The following is a 19,963-nucleotide window of genomic DNA, read 5'->3' as shown; positions in this document are numbered from 1 at the left end:
AAGTGCCACAAACAGACACACAAGAAGCATGACTGCGAGCCAACAAAGCTTTCCTTACAAAGAGAGACCACAAGCCAGACTTGGCCCAGGCGTAAGTGTGTAGGTCCCTGGCCTGAGTCTAGCTTCTGCTTGCAGTTTTCAGTAGTCCTGGTATGATCTGTCCAAGGACTGCTCCAAACTTGCCCTCAGCCCCTTTACCAGTAGCTCAGAGCCTGCTACAGCTGAAGGAAACGGCATGGGGGGCCACTAGGCAGGGCAGACATTCTCTACACTCAGCCTACACTAGTCTCACCCAGAGTTCTTTGAGGTTCTTTGGCAAGGCTGTGAATGAGTGTTCATGCACACAGAGGTTTGAGGGTACAGGTTGGGGCATATACAGTATGTATATACATTGCACCTATGCATGCCCACACTGCTGAGGGAACAGGAAGCGTGATGGCTGGGCCTTGAGCCCATGCCTGGAGCATATGCCGGAGAACAGAAGGCAAGTGGCAAGGTGCCTTGCTGCTCTGCCTACCTGCCAAAGCGGGTCCTTCTCCTCAGAGAAGATCTGGAAGTACTTCTGGGCCAGCTGCACAGGGGGCAGAGTCTGCAGCCTCAGGTTGGTCCAAGAGTGAAGGAAGCGCACCAGGTGCTTGAAGGTGTACAGCCCCAGGCGGTCGTTTCCATAGTTGGATAAGTGCGTCATGAAGATGCTTATCTGCTCCAGGGAAGTGAGAGGGAGGTGGGGCTGGGTCAGCTTCCAAGCCACCCTTACCCCCACCTGTTACTGGCCACTGATACCCAGGGCAAGGTACACTGGGGCTATCAACAAACTGTGTGAGCTTGGGCTGGGTTCAGCCAAGGAAAACCCAGGTCTAACTGACTGCTAACATTATAAGCCTAGGGTAGGAAGCTGGCCTGAGGCAGGAGTTGTTTGCATTGTTTTATAAATCAGGACAGGGGTGTACACAGAATCTGAGGAGAACGCGAGTCACAAGGCTGAGGACAGCACACATGTTGCTTATGTCATATTGTCAGAGTAAGAATAGTTGGTGCCACCTTACGAATCAGAAAAGAGAGTCCCAGAAAGGTTCAAGTGAAATAAATGTGTATGGTATACAAGTGTGTGTGTGTGTTTGTGTGTGTTTGTGTGTGCACTTTTGTCTGGGTCCTATAGCAGAGGAAGTCAGTGCCACAGCTGGACAGTGGATCTCCTGGTTTCCAGGCCCCCCTGTGTCAGCCTGTCTACTCTTCCCTGGCTGGGAAGCCTGCTAGCTTATAGACAGGCTGTCAGTACCCCTTCTCAAACCAGCCCTGGGCTGCAGAGCACTCACAGGATTGAGGAGCACAGTGAGGAAGAGCTCGCCCCCATTGATGATCTTGTCCAGTTCACTGGAGCCTCCGGGGTACTCATTGTAGAAGATGGTATGTGTGAAGAGGCCACAGGTCTGCCGAGGGAGGACCTGAGAGGGAGCAAGAGAGGGGCCATGTTATCTCCGTGGTCAAGAAAGTTAGGCTGCTTCCTCAGGAGAAAGGCTGGGGCCTCCTTGGAAGATGCTCTCCTATGAGGCCACATAGCCTCCACTCCCAGAAGTCCTTCTTCCCAAGGGCTCCCCAGCCTACAGTGCTCCCCAGGGGAACCACTGCCCTTGCCTTATACTTGTTGCCATCCTCTACACAAACTAAACAGGCCCAAAAGTAGCATGGGGGTTTCTAGAAACTTGAACCATTTGCAGTGAGGGTCTTTGACCCTCTAACACAGCACTGCAGGCGATGTCAGTACTAGTAGGGCCTCAGCTGCTCACACTAGTAGTCATGAACTGATGCTAACTGCATGTTGTCTGTCTTCCTTCTGGAAACTTAAGAACAGGAAATGAACATGTCCCAAAACTACCTCATGCCCAGAGTTAACATGAATGTCATTGCCATCTTAAAATAAAAATAAAAAAAACAATAGAGGGGGTGGAGGCAGCAAGAAGCCTCATCAAGTAAGGGCGCTGGTCGCCAAGTGACTGACAATGGCCTCAGTTCAATCACCCTGGTGGAGGGAGAGGTTAACTCCTATAAACTGTCCTCTGACCTACACACACACACACACACACATACACACACACTGAGGCATATGTGGATAGACACACATACACATGAACAGAATAAAAAATAAATGTAAAATTTTTTATTTTATTTTTTAAGGTTTATTTATTTATTATTTATACAGTGTTCTGCCTGCATGTGTGCCTGCAGGCCAGAAGAGGACACCAGATCTCACAATAGATGGTTGTGAGCCACCATGCGGTTGCTGAACTCAGGACCTTTGAAAGATCAGCCAGTGTTCTTAACTTCTAAGCCATCTCTCCAGCCCGTGAAAAAAATTTTAATAAAACAACAACAACCAAAGAGTCCCAGGTACTAAAGAGGCAGATAGGTAAGGAAATGGGTAGGTGAATGGGTGGGAAGATGGAAAAATGCAAACCCTGCCTTCCTACACCTCAGCTGACAACAATGCATCCTTCTAGCACATCAAGCCACGAAGTCAAGTCACCCTTGACCTATCTCTCCTTTTCTCCTATACACTACATCCAACTCACCTCTACCTTCAAAGTCCAACATGAGATCATGTTGCAACCTTGCACTGTGACCAAGGTGCCACCACTTCTTGTGTGGAGACCTGATGTTGACTCCCTGCTGGTCTGCCTGCTTCCACTTCTGCACCCTACACACTGCCCCACACGACAGGCAGAATGAATCTAATATGATCTAATATGGATTAGATCATATTAGATTCAAAACCTTTCCATTTGTGCTCAAAGCTGAAGCCCATCACTGGCCAGCCTTCCATCACCTCTCTGACATCCACTACCATCTGCCCTACTTGGTCCTCAGACAAACCCTGCCCTGGGGCCTTTGCACTCACTGCTTTCTCAGCCTCAAATGCTTTCCCTCTTGCATACAGCTGCATAGCTCATCCTAGGAACATTATTACTGACACATTCCTTCCCTGCTTGGCTCTCTCCAGGGTAATCTCACCATCTTTCAACCGTATGCTTTACATACTCTGCCTGTCTCTGCCCACAGAATTGTCAGGTTCACAAGGTCAGAGAGTTGTCTGGGTTTTTCACTTCTCCTATCCCCTAGAGAAGGGACAGACACATAGAGCTTCAGGAAGAGTGTTCAAACATGCAAATGAGTGTGATAGAGCCCTGTCTCATATCCTCATCAAACCCCCCTTTCAGTTACACTCTCCATGGGCTGGAAGGATGGCTCAGTGCTGAAGAGCATTTACTGCTCTTCCAGAGGACCTGCACTTGATCCCCAGCCCCACACCGACCTCACAACCACCTGTAACTCCAGTGCTGGGGAATCTGATACCTCTGACTGATGCAGGTACCTACACTCTTACACTTAAGACACACACACAAAACAATTTTTTAAAAAGCACGCAAGCTTTCCCGATCCTGTCACAGAAGCTAAGGGCTGGCAATCTGCCCTCCCTATGATGGTGCCTCGGAGGCGCAACAGCAGCAGACACCGGCCCCCAACCCCTAAGCCGGCCAACTGCAGCCATGCTGCTAGTGCGCAGCCCCATGACGGCAATGCCCACCGTGCCCCTCCCAGCCACTTGCCATGATGCCATTGTGGATGAAGCCGCGGCGGTAGCGGGCGGGCTTCAGATGGGGGTACTCCTCTGTGCTGGTCACACGGATGCTCCACACCTGCTTCCATGCCTCGTACAGCTGCACATGCACGGGATACACACCAGAGTGGTGGGGCGCCACTGCATACCCCATGTCTGTGGGAATGCCGTGCTCCTGGGGAGAGGATGACCCAGGCAGGATGAGAATGGGAGTCTTTCCCTTTGGACCTTGTTTCTTTTTTTTCAGAACACAAGAAAAAAAACATAGGCTAGGATGACAGGGCACGTGGTCTAAGACCCTAGTTTCGGATGGAAAAACCGGGGCTGGACACAGAAATGGGGAGGGAGGCCCTTAGAATCTCAAAGTGAGTGACTAGCAGAAATGAGCCTAGAACTCCTGACTCAAATGCCTGACACGGAGCTCAGAGGACTCATGCTCCTGCTATCTCCTGCCTCTGCTTGGCTAGTATATCCAAGCTAATCTTCTGAGTATCTATTTCCTTAAGTACCTCTGCTAGCTCTCCAGAGGTTCTACCATGCCTGAAGGTGGGAGTTTAGGCCCAGGAAATTAACTGCCCTCAGCATGAATCCTAAGATGACCTCCTGAGCCTCATTTTCTTTTTTTTTGGGGGGGGGGGTTGTTTTGTTTTGAGACAGAGTCTCATGTAGACCAGGTTGGCTGACCACAACTTATCCTCCTGCCTCTGCCTCCCAAATGCTGGGAGTCCAGGCATGTACCACCAGGCCCCGTGAACTTCAGTTTCTTGTCTATAAGGGGGGACTGCCCTCTTGAGGTGTCCAGGAGACCATGCCTATCAAGGCAGCTCACTCCAGGCCCTGGCACAGAAACAGACCTATCAAACTGAACCACAGTAGCACTGCAAGGCCACTGAATCCCAGCCCAGCCCCTGGTCCCCCCGGTTCTGTCCCATGGGGAATCTTACTCACGACAGCGAACTTCTTGTTCAGGGCCATCTGCTCAGCCAGCACTGACTGGTTGTGGAAGAGGTGGGGCTGCATGTGGCTCCACATGTGGGGGAACCACCAGAACTCCTTCACATAGGAAAGCAGCAGGTCGTCCCCAGCATCCTCGGCGTCGGTACCTATGGTGGTGGCACAGAGTGGTCAGCGCAGCCACCTGGCCACGCAGCCCCCAACCTGGCCCCTGACTGCAGAAACATTCACGGGCCACCTAGGAGCTGCGTGGAAGAGTCAACTAAGCTTTGGCACAGGGAGACACAAGTCTGGTCTAGACTGCCCTTGCCTCAGTAAGTGGCCACATCAACTCCTCTGTGGGCTCTTGTGTTTGAGGTCAACAACCCCAAGCATTTCTTCTACCTCCATATGCCTACTCTCATCCTACTCCGATGATCCAAACTGTGCCATGAACCCTTTTACCCGCTAACCTGAACACGTTCTGGTTGGGTACAGGATGCTTAAACCTCTGCTCCAGAGATACAACCACAATCACCTCTGATCTGCTAGGGTCTAAGAACTCACAACACAGAGATCACCAGTAGCGCTCTCAGGTACCTGGGGCCATCTGGCACATTTTCAACCTCAACCTATTGCTGACCATAGTGGTCCTGCCTAGATGGGCAGAGGCTATCCTCACAGAGGACTGTAGACCATCAGTTCAGGTTCCCTTTCATTTGCCCTGCATGTTAGGAACTTGGAAGAACCCCCAACCTCGGTCCTGCTACTACAAACAAAACAAAGAATATGGTGGCCATGCTGGGGTGGGATGGTCATTTGTGCTTTCAATTACTATGCTATGTGCTTCTATAACATTCTTAAAACTTAACTCATTTCTGGCCACCAAAATAGCTCACCAGTGCCTTTCCAGCAATAAAATGGCCAAGCCTGACAACCCGAGTTGTCAGTGGAAGAAGAAAACCAACCCCAAGTTGTCCTCTGACCTCCATACATGTTGTGACATATGAACACAAACATTTGTATACACACAGTAAATAAGAATGTAATAAAAGCATCTTAATTCAACTATATATTTTATAAGTGGAAATCATTTTGAAAGGAAACGGTGAGGAGATAGAAGGAAGAAGATACTTAACTTAGGACTGCACAGGCTGCTAGGCCATATGGTAACCTTGTTGCTGTTGTTATTGCCCCCAAATGGCCTCTCCTGGGATGTCCCTGTGAACCATGAACTCTGAAATAATGCACTCCCCACCCAATGATCTGGTGCTCTTGTCACAACAATCAGAAGGAGCAGTTTGAGAGAAGCCCAAGGGTTGAGTAGGGGCAGTCCACCACGTACCTGTGTGGAAGAATTTCCCTGAGTAGCCCAGGTTGAAGGTGAAGTTTGGGATGTGTGTGCGAAGTTCATTCTGGGTATCAAACAGGGCCTAGGACCGGCAGAGGAGAGGCAACAGTGAGTGGAGGTCAAGAGGTCAGATGCTCCCACTGAGCATCTGAGGGGTAGCCTACTATAACAGGACCAGCTACAGGACTCATAGGACCCAACGCCAGGCTGGCAGTAGCTCTGTGGTGGGACATCTGCCTCCCACCTGAGGCCTGGGTTCCATCTTCGCATGGTCCCCCGAGATGCAAATGTTGGGTCCGTGCTCCAATGCTATAAACATCAGGCAGATGTCACCAGGGCTTGGCCACATAGGGACCGTCTCAGCATACGTTCTCTGGGGCGGCCCAGGACACACACCTAAGAAGCCAGCCCCATGCTACCTCCTACAACAGACTCTACCTGGCTTGAAGGGACCTAAGCTCCAGCCTGGCTCAGCAACATATGCCTGAGATGCTTTTGAATTTCTCTAGGCCTTAATTGCAACAGGAGACCAGAAGATCTCTGTCCTTACAGGGCTCTTCGGAGAAGTGAGATTTGGCCTGTAAAATGACCTGACTTGTGGTAGGAAAGTGATGAGAAATGAGAGCTGTGGTGATGTCACTGACACCACAAGCACCAGTATTTTCACATGAGGATTTTTCCTCCTCCGGGGAATGTAAGATTAGATCAAAGGATCCTGACCCCTCCAGGGATATGCTCTGTGGCAGTGCACCCATATGAACACATCTAGTGCCCTGCTAGTCTATGGAAGGGGACAAGCTCTGGGTTAGGACTGCAATGCCCACAGGCTTCAAGGAAATTTGTGAGAGCCCGCTTTCAGGCAGCATGGTTACCTCAGGCATCTGACCAAGGTTAATCACTGCCTGACAGACACACGATCCAGCCACACAGCCTTGGGCAAGCTGCTCCGTCTCTCTGAGTCACAGTGGCCTCCTCTGTAAAATGGGACTCATACCCCTTCTCTCTCTGCTGTTATAATCCAATGAGGTAATGTACATAGATGGCTGAGCACAGAGCCCAGCAGCCACCAAACCCCAGCTATACAAGTTCTGTCAGGACTACGGAGACTGTACTGTTTGGCCAGAACTACACAAGCTAATGAGGTGACAGTCATGCTTCTGAAGCAAAGTCACAGTTGACAACCATGCTTGGTACTAATGCAGAAAATGCTCTGCCTTTCAGACACGAAAGGATGTTAAAAGGGAAGGAGGCCTGCTGAAGAAGCATTTGGGGTGAGGCCTGAGCTCCGTGGAAGATAGAGATCTTGATTTGTTTTCCACAGGCATTGCCTCCTCCTCAGAAATGGGGAAAAGTAGTGACACACGCCTATAAGCCTAGCACTCAAAAAGAAAAGGCAAGAAGATCAGGAGTTCAAGGTCCGCCTGAGCTACATGAGATTATACTCAAAAGGGAAAAGAGGGGGATAATAAAAGCTAGGAGCATTCAGGAAGCTGAGGATAATGAATTCCAGACTAGCCAGGGCTATAGTATGCAACCCTGGATCAATGGCTCCCAGAGGATACGGTGAGCCCAGTAGCTGGAGGTCTCACCCGGACCACAGTCGCTCAGGCATTCCCTTGCTCATGCAGTGAGGACCTAGACTACAATGGAAGAGCGCCAAGCAGGCAACAGGGTCATCTGCTTTGCGCTGGTCAGGGCACTGCATGAAGATGTTGGCAGGAAGGCTCAACTGGCCTAAATGTAAAGGCTTCAACAGGAGAGCACTTGAGAAGTGTCAGGAGCAGCATTGTGTGTAAAAGCAGATCAACTCTGCCCAAGCCTACTGTGGAGTAGGGGAGGGAGGAGCCTGACCATGTAAACTTGCCCCTTCCCAACCTCAGCCAGGCACCACTGTGTAAGTCTAGTGCAGAAAACAGCCTGAGGCCTTCCCTGGCACCCACCCCATTACTTTAGGCTCAGTGATAGGATAGGACTCCTCCAAGTCACCTAGTCAGAGTCACACTGGGACTTGATTAAAATTGGGTCTTCACTCCCTAAGCCCATCCACCATGTTCCTCTTTTGCAGAGTTCATTTCTGAGCAAGACAGGGCCACAACCTCAGTGGAGCCTTCCTTCCAGACCTTGGTGAGCCTGCCAGAGGTTTCAAGTTCAGGAGGAGGACAGCACCAATGGGTCTGCACTGCTCAGGGAAAGTGACGGCCACGCTGTCTAAAGCCTCTTGCAGCATCAAAGAGGTCTGTGTCTGGTGCTAATACATCTCTAGCCCTGTTAATCTCCCGAGAGAGGACACCCAGTCAGCAGGCAGCAGCTCTGAGGACTTAATCCCTGTTTTGTCTCCATCTGCTGTATTGTTGTGTTTGCCCTCTGTGGTGGCAACCCACACTGCTGCCCTTATACTAGCATGCTGTCTCCTCTGCAGAGAGTCTCCAGTAAGACAGATGACTGCGGAACTGCACCTTAAAGTCTGTCTCTAGATACTTCTTTCTTGGTGATAGCACACATGTGTGTGCAACCCTGTATTTGCAAAGAGCTTCCACAAACAATTTGGTAAACTGTTTCGGAATTCGACATAAGTATCCCACTATCTGTACACAGCTGTTAAAACCTGCTGTGCATGTGACGTGGGATCTTATTCTGAAGAATCTTGTGGGAGCTCAAATAATGACAAACATTTTTTAAGAATTAAAAAACCACATCTGGGCTAAAAGGCAGAGTACAACCCTGGCCAGATTATTTTTGTTTCTGCCTGGATCTCTTCCTCCTGAATTCCAGAATGCACATGCAAAATCTTTTCATATTTTACACTTCAACAAAATTTAAGATGCCTCTTGCACATAGTAAGATAGCAAATGGCTGAAGTGGGATCAATAGTTCTGCAATTAACAGCACAAGGAGGTGCAAATGGGATGTGGCCCCATGAGGTACTCCAAGACTCTCCTTACCTTCACATCTTCCACCTTCATACGTGTGCCCTCCTTGCCCACAAAAATGTCATCAATATCCACCAGGATGTACCGATCCAAAGGCAGTGAGAGGCGCTTCCCTGTGAGGAAGGCTACCGCATCCACGAAGACAAGCTTATGCAGCCAAAAGTTGAGGTTGTTGCCAAACAGCACACGTTGGATGCCATCATGGAGGCCCAGGTCCTGGACCACAGTAGCATGCAGTGCGGCATGCAAGCCAGCGTCTGCACCCAGGTGTGGGATGGACTCGGAGGAGCGTGTCTTGGCCAACAGCACTGGTTCATAGGTAGAGTGGTTGGACTGGAACACAGTCCAGTCCTCACCAGGCAGCACACCTTTCTCTACCTCACTGGGCCGTGTCACATAGAGCAGTGGGGACTTGGGGTTGATGCTGCAGTCCTTCAGGCCCAGGTTCGAATGCAGGAAAAGAGGAAAGCCTTTGAGCTGTGCACTCAGCAGGCTGTTCTCATTGGCCTACAGCAGTGTGGGGTGGGAGAACAACTGTCAGACATAGTTGATAAAAGTAATGTCAACAGCATTTACAACTTCACGAGAGCTACCACATCCCTCACTGAATACACACACACACACAGAGACAAAGACAGACAGACACGCACACACAATGCCTTGCATGCACACAGACACAGATACAGACAGGCACACTCACACAGACACACAGAGAGACACAGGCACATGTGTATGCATACACAGAGAGATACATAAATACCTGACAAAAAAGCCACCCTCCCACACAGAAAGGCAGCTCTCTTGCCCACTGTCATCACTGTTATGATCTGATCTTCACCACCGCCCTTTTCCTCCTGGGACCTGCTAATACCCCTATTCCTTGTAGGCCATCTCCTCTTCCCTGCTCTCACCGCTCCTTCATGCCCTCCTTTATCCTTCCAGACATCTGACTCTGGATATATTACATCTGTCCTTGTTCCTATACTGGTTCTATTAACTCCTCTGGGACTGGTAAACTCCTGTTCATCCTTCAAAAGCCAATACATATGCCTGATTCTTGCAATGGCCTCTCTGGCGAAGCCTCAGCTGTTGCCTGGGGTTCAGAGCCTCCCTCCTACCAGCCTGCACCTACTTGAGAACAAGGCTATACTTCTTACTTTGGGTCCCTGACACCCCGCAGGAACACACATTCATTTGCTGAGTAACTATTTTTAAGAATGAAAAAGGAACAGATAGTTGCCAATACCTAGCACCTGACAGCTGTGGGTTTCGGGGATAATTTATTAGTCTGCAGCTACGTACTGTACCAGACATGATAATAAGTATTTAATGAGATATAGTGAGGGAAAAAAAAAGACAGATAGAAAACAGGGTGTAATGTGAGAAAAGCAGATGTGACCTTCCCCTTCAAGTCAAGCAGGAAGGAGAGATAACCATCAAAACCATGTAATAAGAATAAAACATGGTATGCCCACATGGAAAAGGTCAGAGCTGCAAACTAGCACTTGCTGGGCAGTCAGCTGACTCTGGAGGCTCCTGGAGAGAGGGCCTCTGGAGCATGCTACAGAATGAGTGATCAACTAGGAGGAGATAGAGGTCAAGTCCCAAGAACAACCTGTAAAAAGGCCCTGAGACAGGAGAACACAGCATGATCAAGAAACAGCAAGGAGCTATAGAGAGATCAAAAGAGGAAGAGGCAGGAAGGCCATGGGGGCCAGAACCAGGTCCTGAGAGCTGTTGAAGCCTCTACCCAAGGATTATAAATGAGTTCACAGGTTCCAGTTTGCATCCGGAGAAGAAGGAAGGGCCACCCACAGGACACCTGTGTGGCCGCTCCAGTGAGCACCCTGTCTGGGTACATGGTGAGCAGGGTGAATGGCAGGTTTCAATCTGAGCCTTGTGTCAGCGCAGAGCCTGCCCAGAGGAAGCTGTTGACTAACCTTAACAGTCAGGCTTTTTCTAGTCCCACAAAGCCTCAGCAGGCGCTGGTTCTGTAAACTGTGATAAGGAACCATGCTGGATCTCCAAATGCACAGTGCCTGCCAAGTCCCCATCCTGAGGCAGCTTCCATGCTGAGATGCAAGAGATTGAGACCCATCTGCAGAAATGACCTTCCCAGGCTCCCAGCACCCCAACACCCTAAGTCAGCACTGGCCCAGTGCTTGATCTATGAGGAGGCCTGAGACACATCAGACCCTGTCTACTGCCTGGGGAGCTGCTGCAGACACCACAGCTCAGGGATCCCATTTCAAAGTCCTGGTCCTGAGCTTGCTGAGGTGCCACTGAGGAGGAAAAAGCTATGCCATGATAGCTACCACAGGCAGCCATGAAAGGATCTAGTCAGGGAAGGGAACAGAGGGCCTAGGCACTGGAAATGCTGGCCCTGTCACAGGGACCATCTAGACTGGACCTTCTTCCTATTCCTAAGTACTAAGGAGACAGCCACTCTCCAGAAGGAGTCATCCTGACATAAGGAAGAGCCTGAGTGAGTAGGGGGATATGGAGGCCTAGCACAGACTTCCTTATGAACAGGCAAGCTGCCCTAAGAAACCCTATGGGCCTTCTGTAGGTCTCTGGTTAGCTTGTTCCTACGCAGTCTTCTGCAGTCATCCAGTTAGAAGCAGTAGCTGGGCTGTCAAATCTTAGCTGGGTAGCATACTATGTCACCCCGGTAAAGGCACTTAATTTTTTGAGTCCTGTTATCTGAAAACAAAGTGCCTACTCTATGTGACAGAGCGTGCAAAGCAACATGCTGGGCACTGAAAGGTCAGGTGACGTTCGCCAGCCCTCAGGGTGCATTCAGGCGCTGGGTGGCTACTCTTCGAGGCTGGTGCATGACAGTGTTAGGAATAGGCTCCGGTGAGGGCACAGAAGGAGACACAGCACCACAGCTGCCACTGACAGAGTGACTCCAGCTGCTGGGCCTCCTCCTCAGCTTCCCTCAAGTAAGCTTCCTCTTAACTCTAGCCTGGTCTAGAGGCAGGAGCTGTAACTAGTCCCACTAGTTGAGCATCCTGGCCAAGGTCACATTGCTTCTAAGTTTCAGAAAGGTTTGGCCCAGAGTCTGGACTTTTAAGCTTGTGATCTCACCCTGCCTTGAGAACCTGGCCTCTGAAAGAGATGGGCCTTGAGCCCTGGCACAGGCACCCGAGTCTGACAAGTCGAAGGTGCAGCACAGAAACCAGCCTCCGCAGAGAGAGCCTCAGCCACCAGGCGGCGTGCATTCTTACTGAACAGTCACAAGCCTCAGCTCAAAATCCTGGAGAAGCCTTGACTTATGCAACAGGGCAGGGAGAGCTGCATTCGCACTGACTCCCAGTGAAACTCTGAGCCTGTCCCAGCTCTTCAGTGGGCCTCATGTTCACCTTAAACGAGGAGCTGGTATTACATAGGGTCCGAGGTCTGTTGTTTTAACCTTGTTCAGTGTCCACAACCCAGGCCTGGAGTCCAGTACACAACATGGAGCTTCTAACACAGACTTCCACTAAATAAAGCATATTCAGCCCCTGGACTCATCAAACCTTAGAAAGACCAGGCCTGTATGGTTTGGGGCTTCCCGAACTTGAATCCTGGTTAATATCTGACAGGGTGTGAGCTCGAATACATTTCCTGATCTCTCTCTGCCTCAGTTTCTTCCTCTCTTAAATAAGCATACCCTCTGCCTGCCTTGAAGAATGGCTTATTAGTGTGAAGTAAGTTAATTTGTGTGAAGAAGGCAGGCAGCGCACGGCACTGAAGGAGCTCTCAATAAACGTCTGCCTTTCTGATGATTCTCAGGCCTGCAGGCTCTGAATCAACCTTAATGAAGTTCATGGCAGCAAAGGGTATAGAGTACAGGAGAAAAGAAAAAAGCACGGAGACAATGGAGCCAGCCTAACTTTCTGCTTCTGTGAAGCCGTAAACCAGGCCAGCGTTCCCCAGAGGGTGCTCTGTGAAAGAGATCAAGCTGGCTGAGAAACAAATCACACTGGGCCGCCCCACGGCAGGATTTCTAAGGGCCTTTGGTTTTTCGACTCGCCCTCCCTTTTCGGCGGCAGAGCCTCCTGCGGTATTAGTGCATGAAAGAGCATGCTGTGGGGAGCCAGGGCTGAAACAGCCTCTCCCGGCACTGAACAAAGGAACAATGTGCAGGGAGGCTTGGGACATGGGCACCTTCTGCCTCACGCCGTGCATGAGCTGCCCTTAGCCTGCACCCTTCCCAGCCCTATTAGGCCACTTCATGGGGGACAGCTTTCCTGGCTGACCACAGAATCCAGCATTGTCCCCTACACCCTCTCTCGAATTTTACATGCATCGCACCTGCCATCGCCTCTGTGCTGCCAGCTGCCCACCCTACTATGCTAAAATCTCAGCTGTGTGAGAGCAGGGACTTGTCTGTTTCCGTTACTCTATGCACTGGCACCTAGCACAGGAGCCCAGGACACCAGAAGCATTCAGTAAATAAGCATCCCTTCAAGCCCCCAAGCCATGTGCCCAGCCGGGTGTCTGCATTCATCTTGCATCCATTGTGCCTGCCCTCTCCTCAAGGGCAGATCCTCCGTGACAAGCTTTCAGCAATGACCCCCCCCCATCCCCAGGGGGAACTCCACACAGCCCAGAACAGCTCTCCCAGCCTGCTCACTGGGTTTTCTCTCTCCTCGTGCAAAATGGCTCTGGTTTAGGAAAAACACAAACTTCACCACCCCCATCTCCAAAAGGAAGACCATAGGTAGAGAACCAAACTGCCTCATTTGCATAACCTAACCCTCTTGTGCCTTCACTTGCTCATCCTCTGAGATGACCACCATTGCAGGCTTCAGAGTACCTAGCAGAGTATGCCTCTTCCTGTCTTGCACCCAGCCCCGTGTCTCCTTCAGGCAAGCGCCTACTGTGCACTGAGCCTGTGTGCAGTGGTCAGTGCCTCCAAATACTTATTAAGCATTCGCCAGCAGCAGGCAGGCAACCATTTAGCCTTCACACAAGCCCAGGAACTAAAGGGTACTCCTGCACTCATTTTACAATGCAAACCAAGTAGGTGCTTGGCTAGCCAGTGTAGACAGTGCTGTGAACTGCTCAGGAACCTGCTCCCTGAATACCTTGAAGAAGCCAATGATGCCCACGCCGTAGGCCACACAGTACTTGTCCAGCAGCTCCCGGTTCCAGGCATCCAGGTTGACATACTTGAGGATGTTCTCATAGATGATGAGGGCGAAGCGGCCACGGCCCTTGTCAGTGAGTGTGGGCATGTCCCCCTTCCCTGGTGCAATCTCTGTTCGGTACTTGAAGCGGCTGGACTCCAGGATTGCCACCACCTCCTGGCCCAGCTGTGAATAGAGGCTCTCCACAAACACCAGCACCAGCGGGTCTGTTCGGGAAGGGACGACCACCTGCACAGGCTTGATTGGCAGCAGGCGGCTAGGCGCGACAGGTGGTGGGTCCCCACAGTCGGACTCAGAAGCATCAGCTGAGGGCTCGAGGCCCCGGTTCCAACCATATAGGTAGTAGGCCGAGACAAAGACGCTGAACAGGCAGAAGACAAACAGCAGGAAAAGGACAGCCTGTGGGGACATGTGCCGACACAGCCTCCGGAGGCACGCCAGGGCAGGCATCCTGGCCCCCAAGATCTCAACCAGCAGAGGCCCAGCCTGGCCTGGCCCCTTCAAGACCTCACACAGGAGGCCCAAGAGTTATCCTGACTGAGAAATTCAGAGACTTAGGAAGTGAGTCGTTCAAAGAGCAGCGGAGAAAAGGATCTGGGCCCCTGGCCCTTTCTCCCAGCCAGGGGCACAGTCTACAGGCTGGTCTTGCTCCTTCCTTCCTCTGCACCCCTTTATGTCACCATGGCAAACCCCAGCGTGGTCCTGTGCAGAGCAAAAGTGCCCCAGGGCGTCAGGGCCTCCTGGGGGCAGTCAGCAGCAGGTCAGAAGACACTGGGCCAGCCAGGGGGTGCCGCATGCCGCTCTCTCAAATTGGGCCCACAGGATGAAGAAGGCTGGGGAGCTGGGGAGAAAAGCAGAGGGTCAGAGTAGGGCTTTCAGAGTCAGCCGGACACAGATACACAGGTCCTGACAAGGGGGGCTCACGCTGAGGAACTGCTACCCAACCTGGTACTCCTTTCTCTCTCTGAGCCTCAGTTGCCCCATGTGTGAGCAATAAAGGTAGCCATATCATAAGGAGTTGGAAAAAAAGGGCAACAATGTATACAAATCACTAAAAACACACTGCTGTTAGTTTTCATTATTCTTAGGGCCAAGACTAGGCCAAGAAAAACGCAAAAGCAGGGCTGGAAAGATGGCTCAGAGGTTAAGAGTACTGGCTGTTCTTGCAGAGGACCCAAACTCAGTTGCCACCTCCCACATGGAAGCAAACAGCTAAGTTCCAGGGAATTCGATGACCTCTTCTGACTTCCGTAGACACCAGGCATATACACAGCACACATACATACTTGCAGGCAAAACACTCATTTGCAAAAAATAAAAACAAATACAGTATCTTTTTTTAAAAATACAGAAGCAAAATATGACACTGAACATTTTCAAGACCAGGGAGGAAAAGGTAGAATTCTGCGCCAGGACCAGACCAGCATCCTCCTGTCTGCTCTCCTTCCTACCTTCTCCTTTTCCTTCCTTTGCCAGCCTGTCCTCTGGGTGACCCCAGCAATCCCAGTCACTACCAGAAGCAGCCAGAGCAGGAATCCAACCCAGAGCTGTGTACAAAAGCCTGTAGATGTCACTACCTCTGAAACATCTGTGAACTCACCCTGTGAGGGTCCTTCCATGCTACACTGGCTGAGGATTGATGGAGCAAATGTATCTATGGGCCTGACACAAGGACACTCGGAAACAGAGGTGGTTAGCATTTGCCCAGATGCAACCATAAATCTCTCTTCCTCAGCTACTTGCCTGGCAACCTTGGACACCAGGTGACCAAATGCCTGCCTGAGGACCAATGGGACAGGCAAGGACTTCCTCTATGCTGGGCCTTATCCACTTAGACAGCCAGCTAGTTTCTAGCTCTTTCTCTAGCCTGAGCCTCACCAGGGTGTCCAAGCAAGAACACACATCTCTCTCTGGAAAGAGTAAACAGAGACCACACATACTGTGCAAAGGCTCCAATTCCCATGTTCCCACAGCAGCCCTGGACACCACCCTCCAGGCCCAGTTACATGAGTGAAAACCACAGTGACTTCCCACCAAACCAAGAAGCACCTTCCCATGGGGCACCCCTGCAGAGCCAGCCAGAAGCTCCCCACGCCAGCAATCACGGAAGTGAGACAGACGGGGCTGAACACCAGATGGGGAATTGGGAATCTGGGGGTTGGCCTTTTGGGCAAAAATCTCTAATCTCCTCCTAGGTCGAGCATGGGGACCACATGATAGACAGCCAAGAGCTGTACTTCTAGGAATTCATCCTGGACGTAACCACTGTAGAAGCATATGAAGATTTCCCCATGAGAGGAGCAAGATGGGGGAGGGGAGGAATGGGAAAAGGAAAGGGAGGGACAAATAAAAATAAAGTACAAGGGCTGGAAAAATGGCTCAGCAGCTAAGAGCACTGGCTGTTCTACCAGAGGATCAGTGTTCTATTTTCAACACTCACATGGCAGCTTACAACCATCTATAACCTCAGTTCCAGGGGATCCAATGCCCTCTTCTGGCCTCTCTGTGGGCACCAGGTACACATGTAGTACAAAGACACACATACAGGCAAAACACCCATATGCATAATAAATACAATAAAATGAATTTTAAAATTAAAAATTCATATACAACATACATGATACATGTATATGACAATGTCATAAAGAAACCCATCGTTTTGTATTCAAACTTAAAAAATCATGTAAAGGGACTGGGAGATGGCTCAATGGATCAAAGTGCTTGATCTATGAGCCAGAGTTGAATCCCTATGACCCACATAAAAAGGCAGCTGCAGTAGCATTCAGTAATCCCGGCACCCCTACATAGGGATAGGAGGATGAGGCAGAAGCTCCAGGAAGCTTGCATGCAAGCAAAGCAGCCAGAGAAGGAAAGAAAGATGGAAGATTAGAACCAACTCCAATCCTCCAGACCTTCTCCTCTGACCTCCACATGGATGCTTTGGCATGTACAGGCCTATGTTCACACACATTGTCATCCACACACACCATTATACAAACAAAATGGTCTTTTTTTTTTTAAATAAGAATTATTTAAAAAAAAAAAAAAGATTTCTCTACAAAAATCCAAACCCCAGTGCAGCTTATAATATAGCAAGTATCCAACATGGGGTTGGTCTCTAGAAATCATGATGCCAGCCAGGCATGGTGGCACACATGAAATCTTAGCACCCAAGAAGATGAGGCAAGATGACCCACTACAAGTTTAAGGCCAGCCTTCTGTATGCAGGGAGCTGAAGACTGCCAGGGCTACATAGCTAGGTCCTGTCTCAAAGATAAACAAATTGTAAAAACAAACAAGAAATCCTAATGGGATGACAGGATCCTAGGCAAACACAGCACACAGAAGGACACTGACTAACATCTACCAGGGCAGGGTTGGGGATTTAGCTCAGTGGTAGAGCACTTGCCTAGCAAGCCCAAGGCCCTGAGTTCGGCCCTCAGCTCTGGAAGAACAAAACAAAACAAACAAACAAAAAAACACACACACTCAAAAAACATCTACCAGGGCGGGTGCAAGTATGTATGTACCTGTAGAAGCCAGGGGCCCTCAGGGGTCATTCTTCAGATAACGTCTACCTTTTTCCTGAGATAAGGTCTCTTACTGGCCTGGAACTCACCAAATAATCTAGGCTGCCTGGCCAGTGAGCCCCAAGGATCTGCCTGTTTCCACCTCTCCAGTGCTGGGATTACAAGCACACCCTACTTTTTCCCAATGTATTGTTGGGAGGGAACTCAGATACCCAATGCTTACAAGACATATGCTTCACTGACTGAGCTATCTCCCCAGCCCCTTGCCACATATACTGCTGAAACAATCTGTATGAATGTCCTTATTTTTGTTAAATATTTTTATGTACAGGATAGAAACTGGTACCAAATATATACACACAAAAACCATGTTAACAATGGTATCTCTGATGATTTTCAGGTTCTGCTTTTTGTCATGAGATGAGGAGTTGGTTCCACCTGTGCAATGATGCACTCTGACCCTGAGCATGTACCTATCCCTTCCTGCCTGTCAGAGGAGGCTTGGGGTCTCTTCTGTCTCTGATGTCCTGCACTATGTGCAGCCTCCGGGAAAGAAGCTGCCTATCCAGAAAGCAGAGATGTCTGCAATGCCAGAGAGCAAGCAAGTGTGGCTGGTGGGAAAGAAATGTGGAATCAGGAAGAAGTGAGTGGCATTTAGCCTCTATAGAGAGATGGGGAGGAGAGGGAAAGGCTTCCTGGGATTAGTAGGACTTAAGCAGGCCAGAAGAAGAAGAGTAGCCAAGAATGGAAAAAAGAATGGAATGAGAAACAACATGGAGATAAGGAAGTGTGTAAAGCTTTCCAGGGCTCCCTGCAGTGCCAGAGAGCAGAGCAAGAAAGGGGGGGGTGTCCTGGCAGAGTCAGGAAGGCTTGAGTGACTAGCATCTCACTTTCCAGTGATAAAGGCTATCTACAGCCACAGCCACTGCCAGGGCTGACCCCGCACCATGCCAACACAGGAACACAAAGAAGAGATGGGGGGAGGGGGGCCCTGATGGCCCTGCCCACAGCATCCATCTGGCCCTACCGAAGGGGAGGTGGTGACCTCAAGTATGTGTCACTGGCCTCTGTCCCATTAACAGCCTTTCTTCTTGTTAATAATGCAGTTCGTGGTCTCAGGCATCTGAGGGTCAAGGGCCCTGATGGGAAACTGACAACATCTTTCAGATATTAAAAAAAATTTTTTAAATGCACATTTTAAAAATGTACATGGTTGCCAGAGGCTGAAGGCTTGGAAGGCTGACTGGGCAGAACACATGATTCATTCAACGGCAAGATGGTTCTGTGCAGTGCCTTAATACTGTCCTTACACACTCCCCACGTCCCAACCCACGGAATGTGTAACATCAGGAGTGAGGCCTGCTGTGAATGAAACCAGGGTCTTGCACAGGCTTGTCAGCTGAGACACTGCGTCACTCTAGTGAGGGTCACTGATAATGGGGAAGACTGATACACAGCAAAATAACACTACTTTCCTATCAGTTTTACTGTGAAAACAAAAATGTTCTTTAAATAAACGAGAGACAGTTCAACAGTTAAAAGCTCTTCCAGAAGACCTGAATTCGGTTCTCTCCACCCATGGCAGATAGCTCACAACATCCTGTAAATCCAGCTCCTGGAGATCCACTACTCTCTTCTAGCTGCCATTGGCACTCTCATACACAAAACCAAAAGAAATTAACTTTGGAAACTACATATAGATACATATACTGTGCATGCCTATAAATGCAGTAATTCCCAAAGAACCCAGACCAGGCACCCCGCAGTCCCACATTAGGAAACTTTTAGAGTTACCAGGCAATGGTGGTGCACACCTTTAATCCCAGCACTCGGGAGGCAGGGGCAGGCAGATCTCTGAGTTTCAGGTCAGCCTGGTCAGGCTGTAGCCAGGTGGCTTCAGGTCAAATCAGGCCCCATCACCCAGGAGCTATGCAATCTTGCACAATTTACTTAACTACTCGGTGCCTCAGTTTCCTTATCTATAAGCCAAAAAGTTAATTGCATACTATTTCTCAGGCTTATGAACACGAAGTGAGCTCAGAAGCACATTTGGCATGATACACTGAGCTTTCCACTGCTGTTAGTACTCACTCTTGTTGCCTCCTTAGCATGTTCACAATGATCCTCACAACATGGACAACAGCTTAGTTCACACGGCACTGCAGAGCTCATCTCTCTGGCAGCCCTGGAATCTAGCCGGGGCAAGCCCTGAGTTCACAGAGGGAGAATAAGTACAGAAGTGGGGTGCCTGTTCCACGTACCAGAGAGCCTTGCCTAGCCCAATACAGTCCTTGTTGTCTCCTCCTCCCCCTCCTCTTCCTTCTCCTCCAAGAATTCCCATCTTTGGAGGATGTGGCTTTCCCAGGAGGCGAGAGATAAAGCCTTGGCAAAGTCCAAGCCAGAGAAAGGGCAAAATAACCCTCTCCCTTGTAAACAAAGTACTGACCTCCCACCTTTCTGGTAAG

The 19,963-nt window shown here is 50.0% G+C and overlaps 1 protein-coding gene across 8 annotated transcripts in view; it reads right to left on the bottom strand.

Annotated features, from left to right (window-relative positions):
* The window catches only part of Ndst1 (N-deacetylase and N-sulfotransferase 1), a 90,112-nt gene that overhangs the window by 14,448 nt on the left and 55,701 nt on the right, over positions 1 to 19,963 (bottom strand). For 7 of the 8 annotated variants that reach the window (XM_060377218.1, XM_060377217.1, XM_021633670.2 and 4 more), the window contains exons 2-8: positions 13,906 to 14,809; positions 8,843 to 9,337; positions 5,895 to 5,982; positions 4,565 to 4,719; positions 3,606 to 3,791; positions 1,317 to 1,445; positions 518 to 700 (exon numbers count right to left, since the gene is read on the bottom strand). In XM_060377218.1, coding sequence (XP_060233201.1) covers positions 518 to 700; positions 1,317 to 1,445; positions 3,606 to 3,791; positions 4,565 to 4,719; positions 5,895 to 5,982; positions 8,843 to 9,337; positions 13,906 to 14,418 — 1,749 coding nt within the window. In that variant the 5' untranslated portion in view covers positions 14,419 to 14,809. Of the gene's footprint in view, positions 1 to 517; positions 701 to 1,316; positions 1,446 to 3,605; positions 3,792 to 4,560; positions 4,720 to 5,894; positions 5,983 to 8,842; positions 9,338 to 13,905; positions 14,810 to 19,963 lie in introns of those variants that run through there. The other variant, XM_021633673.2, reaches the window with a different exon arrangement.

This window comes from Meriones unguiculatus, chromosome 2 (assembly GCF_030254825.1).
Source record: "Meriones unguiculatus strain TT.TT164.6M chromosome 2, Bangor_MerUng_6.1, whole genome shotgun sequence".
Lineage (NCBI taxonomy): Eukaryota > Metazoa > Chordata > Mammalia > Rodentia > Muridae > Meriones > Meriones unguiculatus.
Note: the sequence above shows the minus strand (reverse complement) of the source record. Positions and strands in the feature narration are given on the sequence as shown.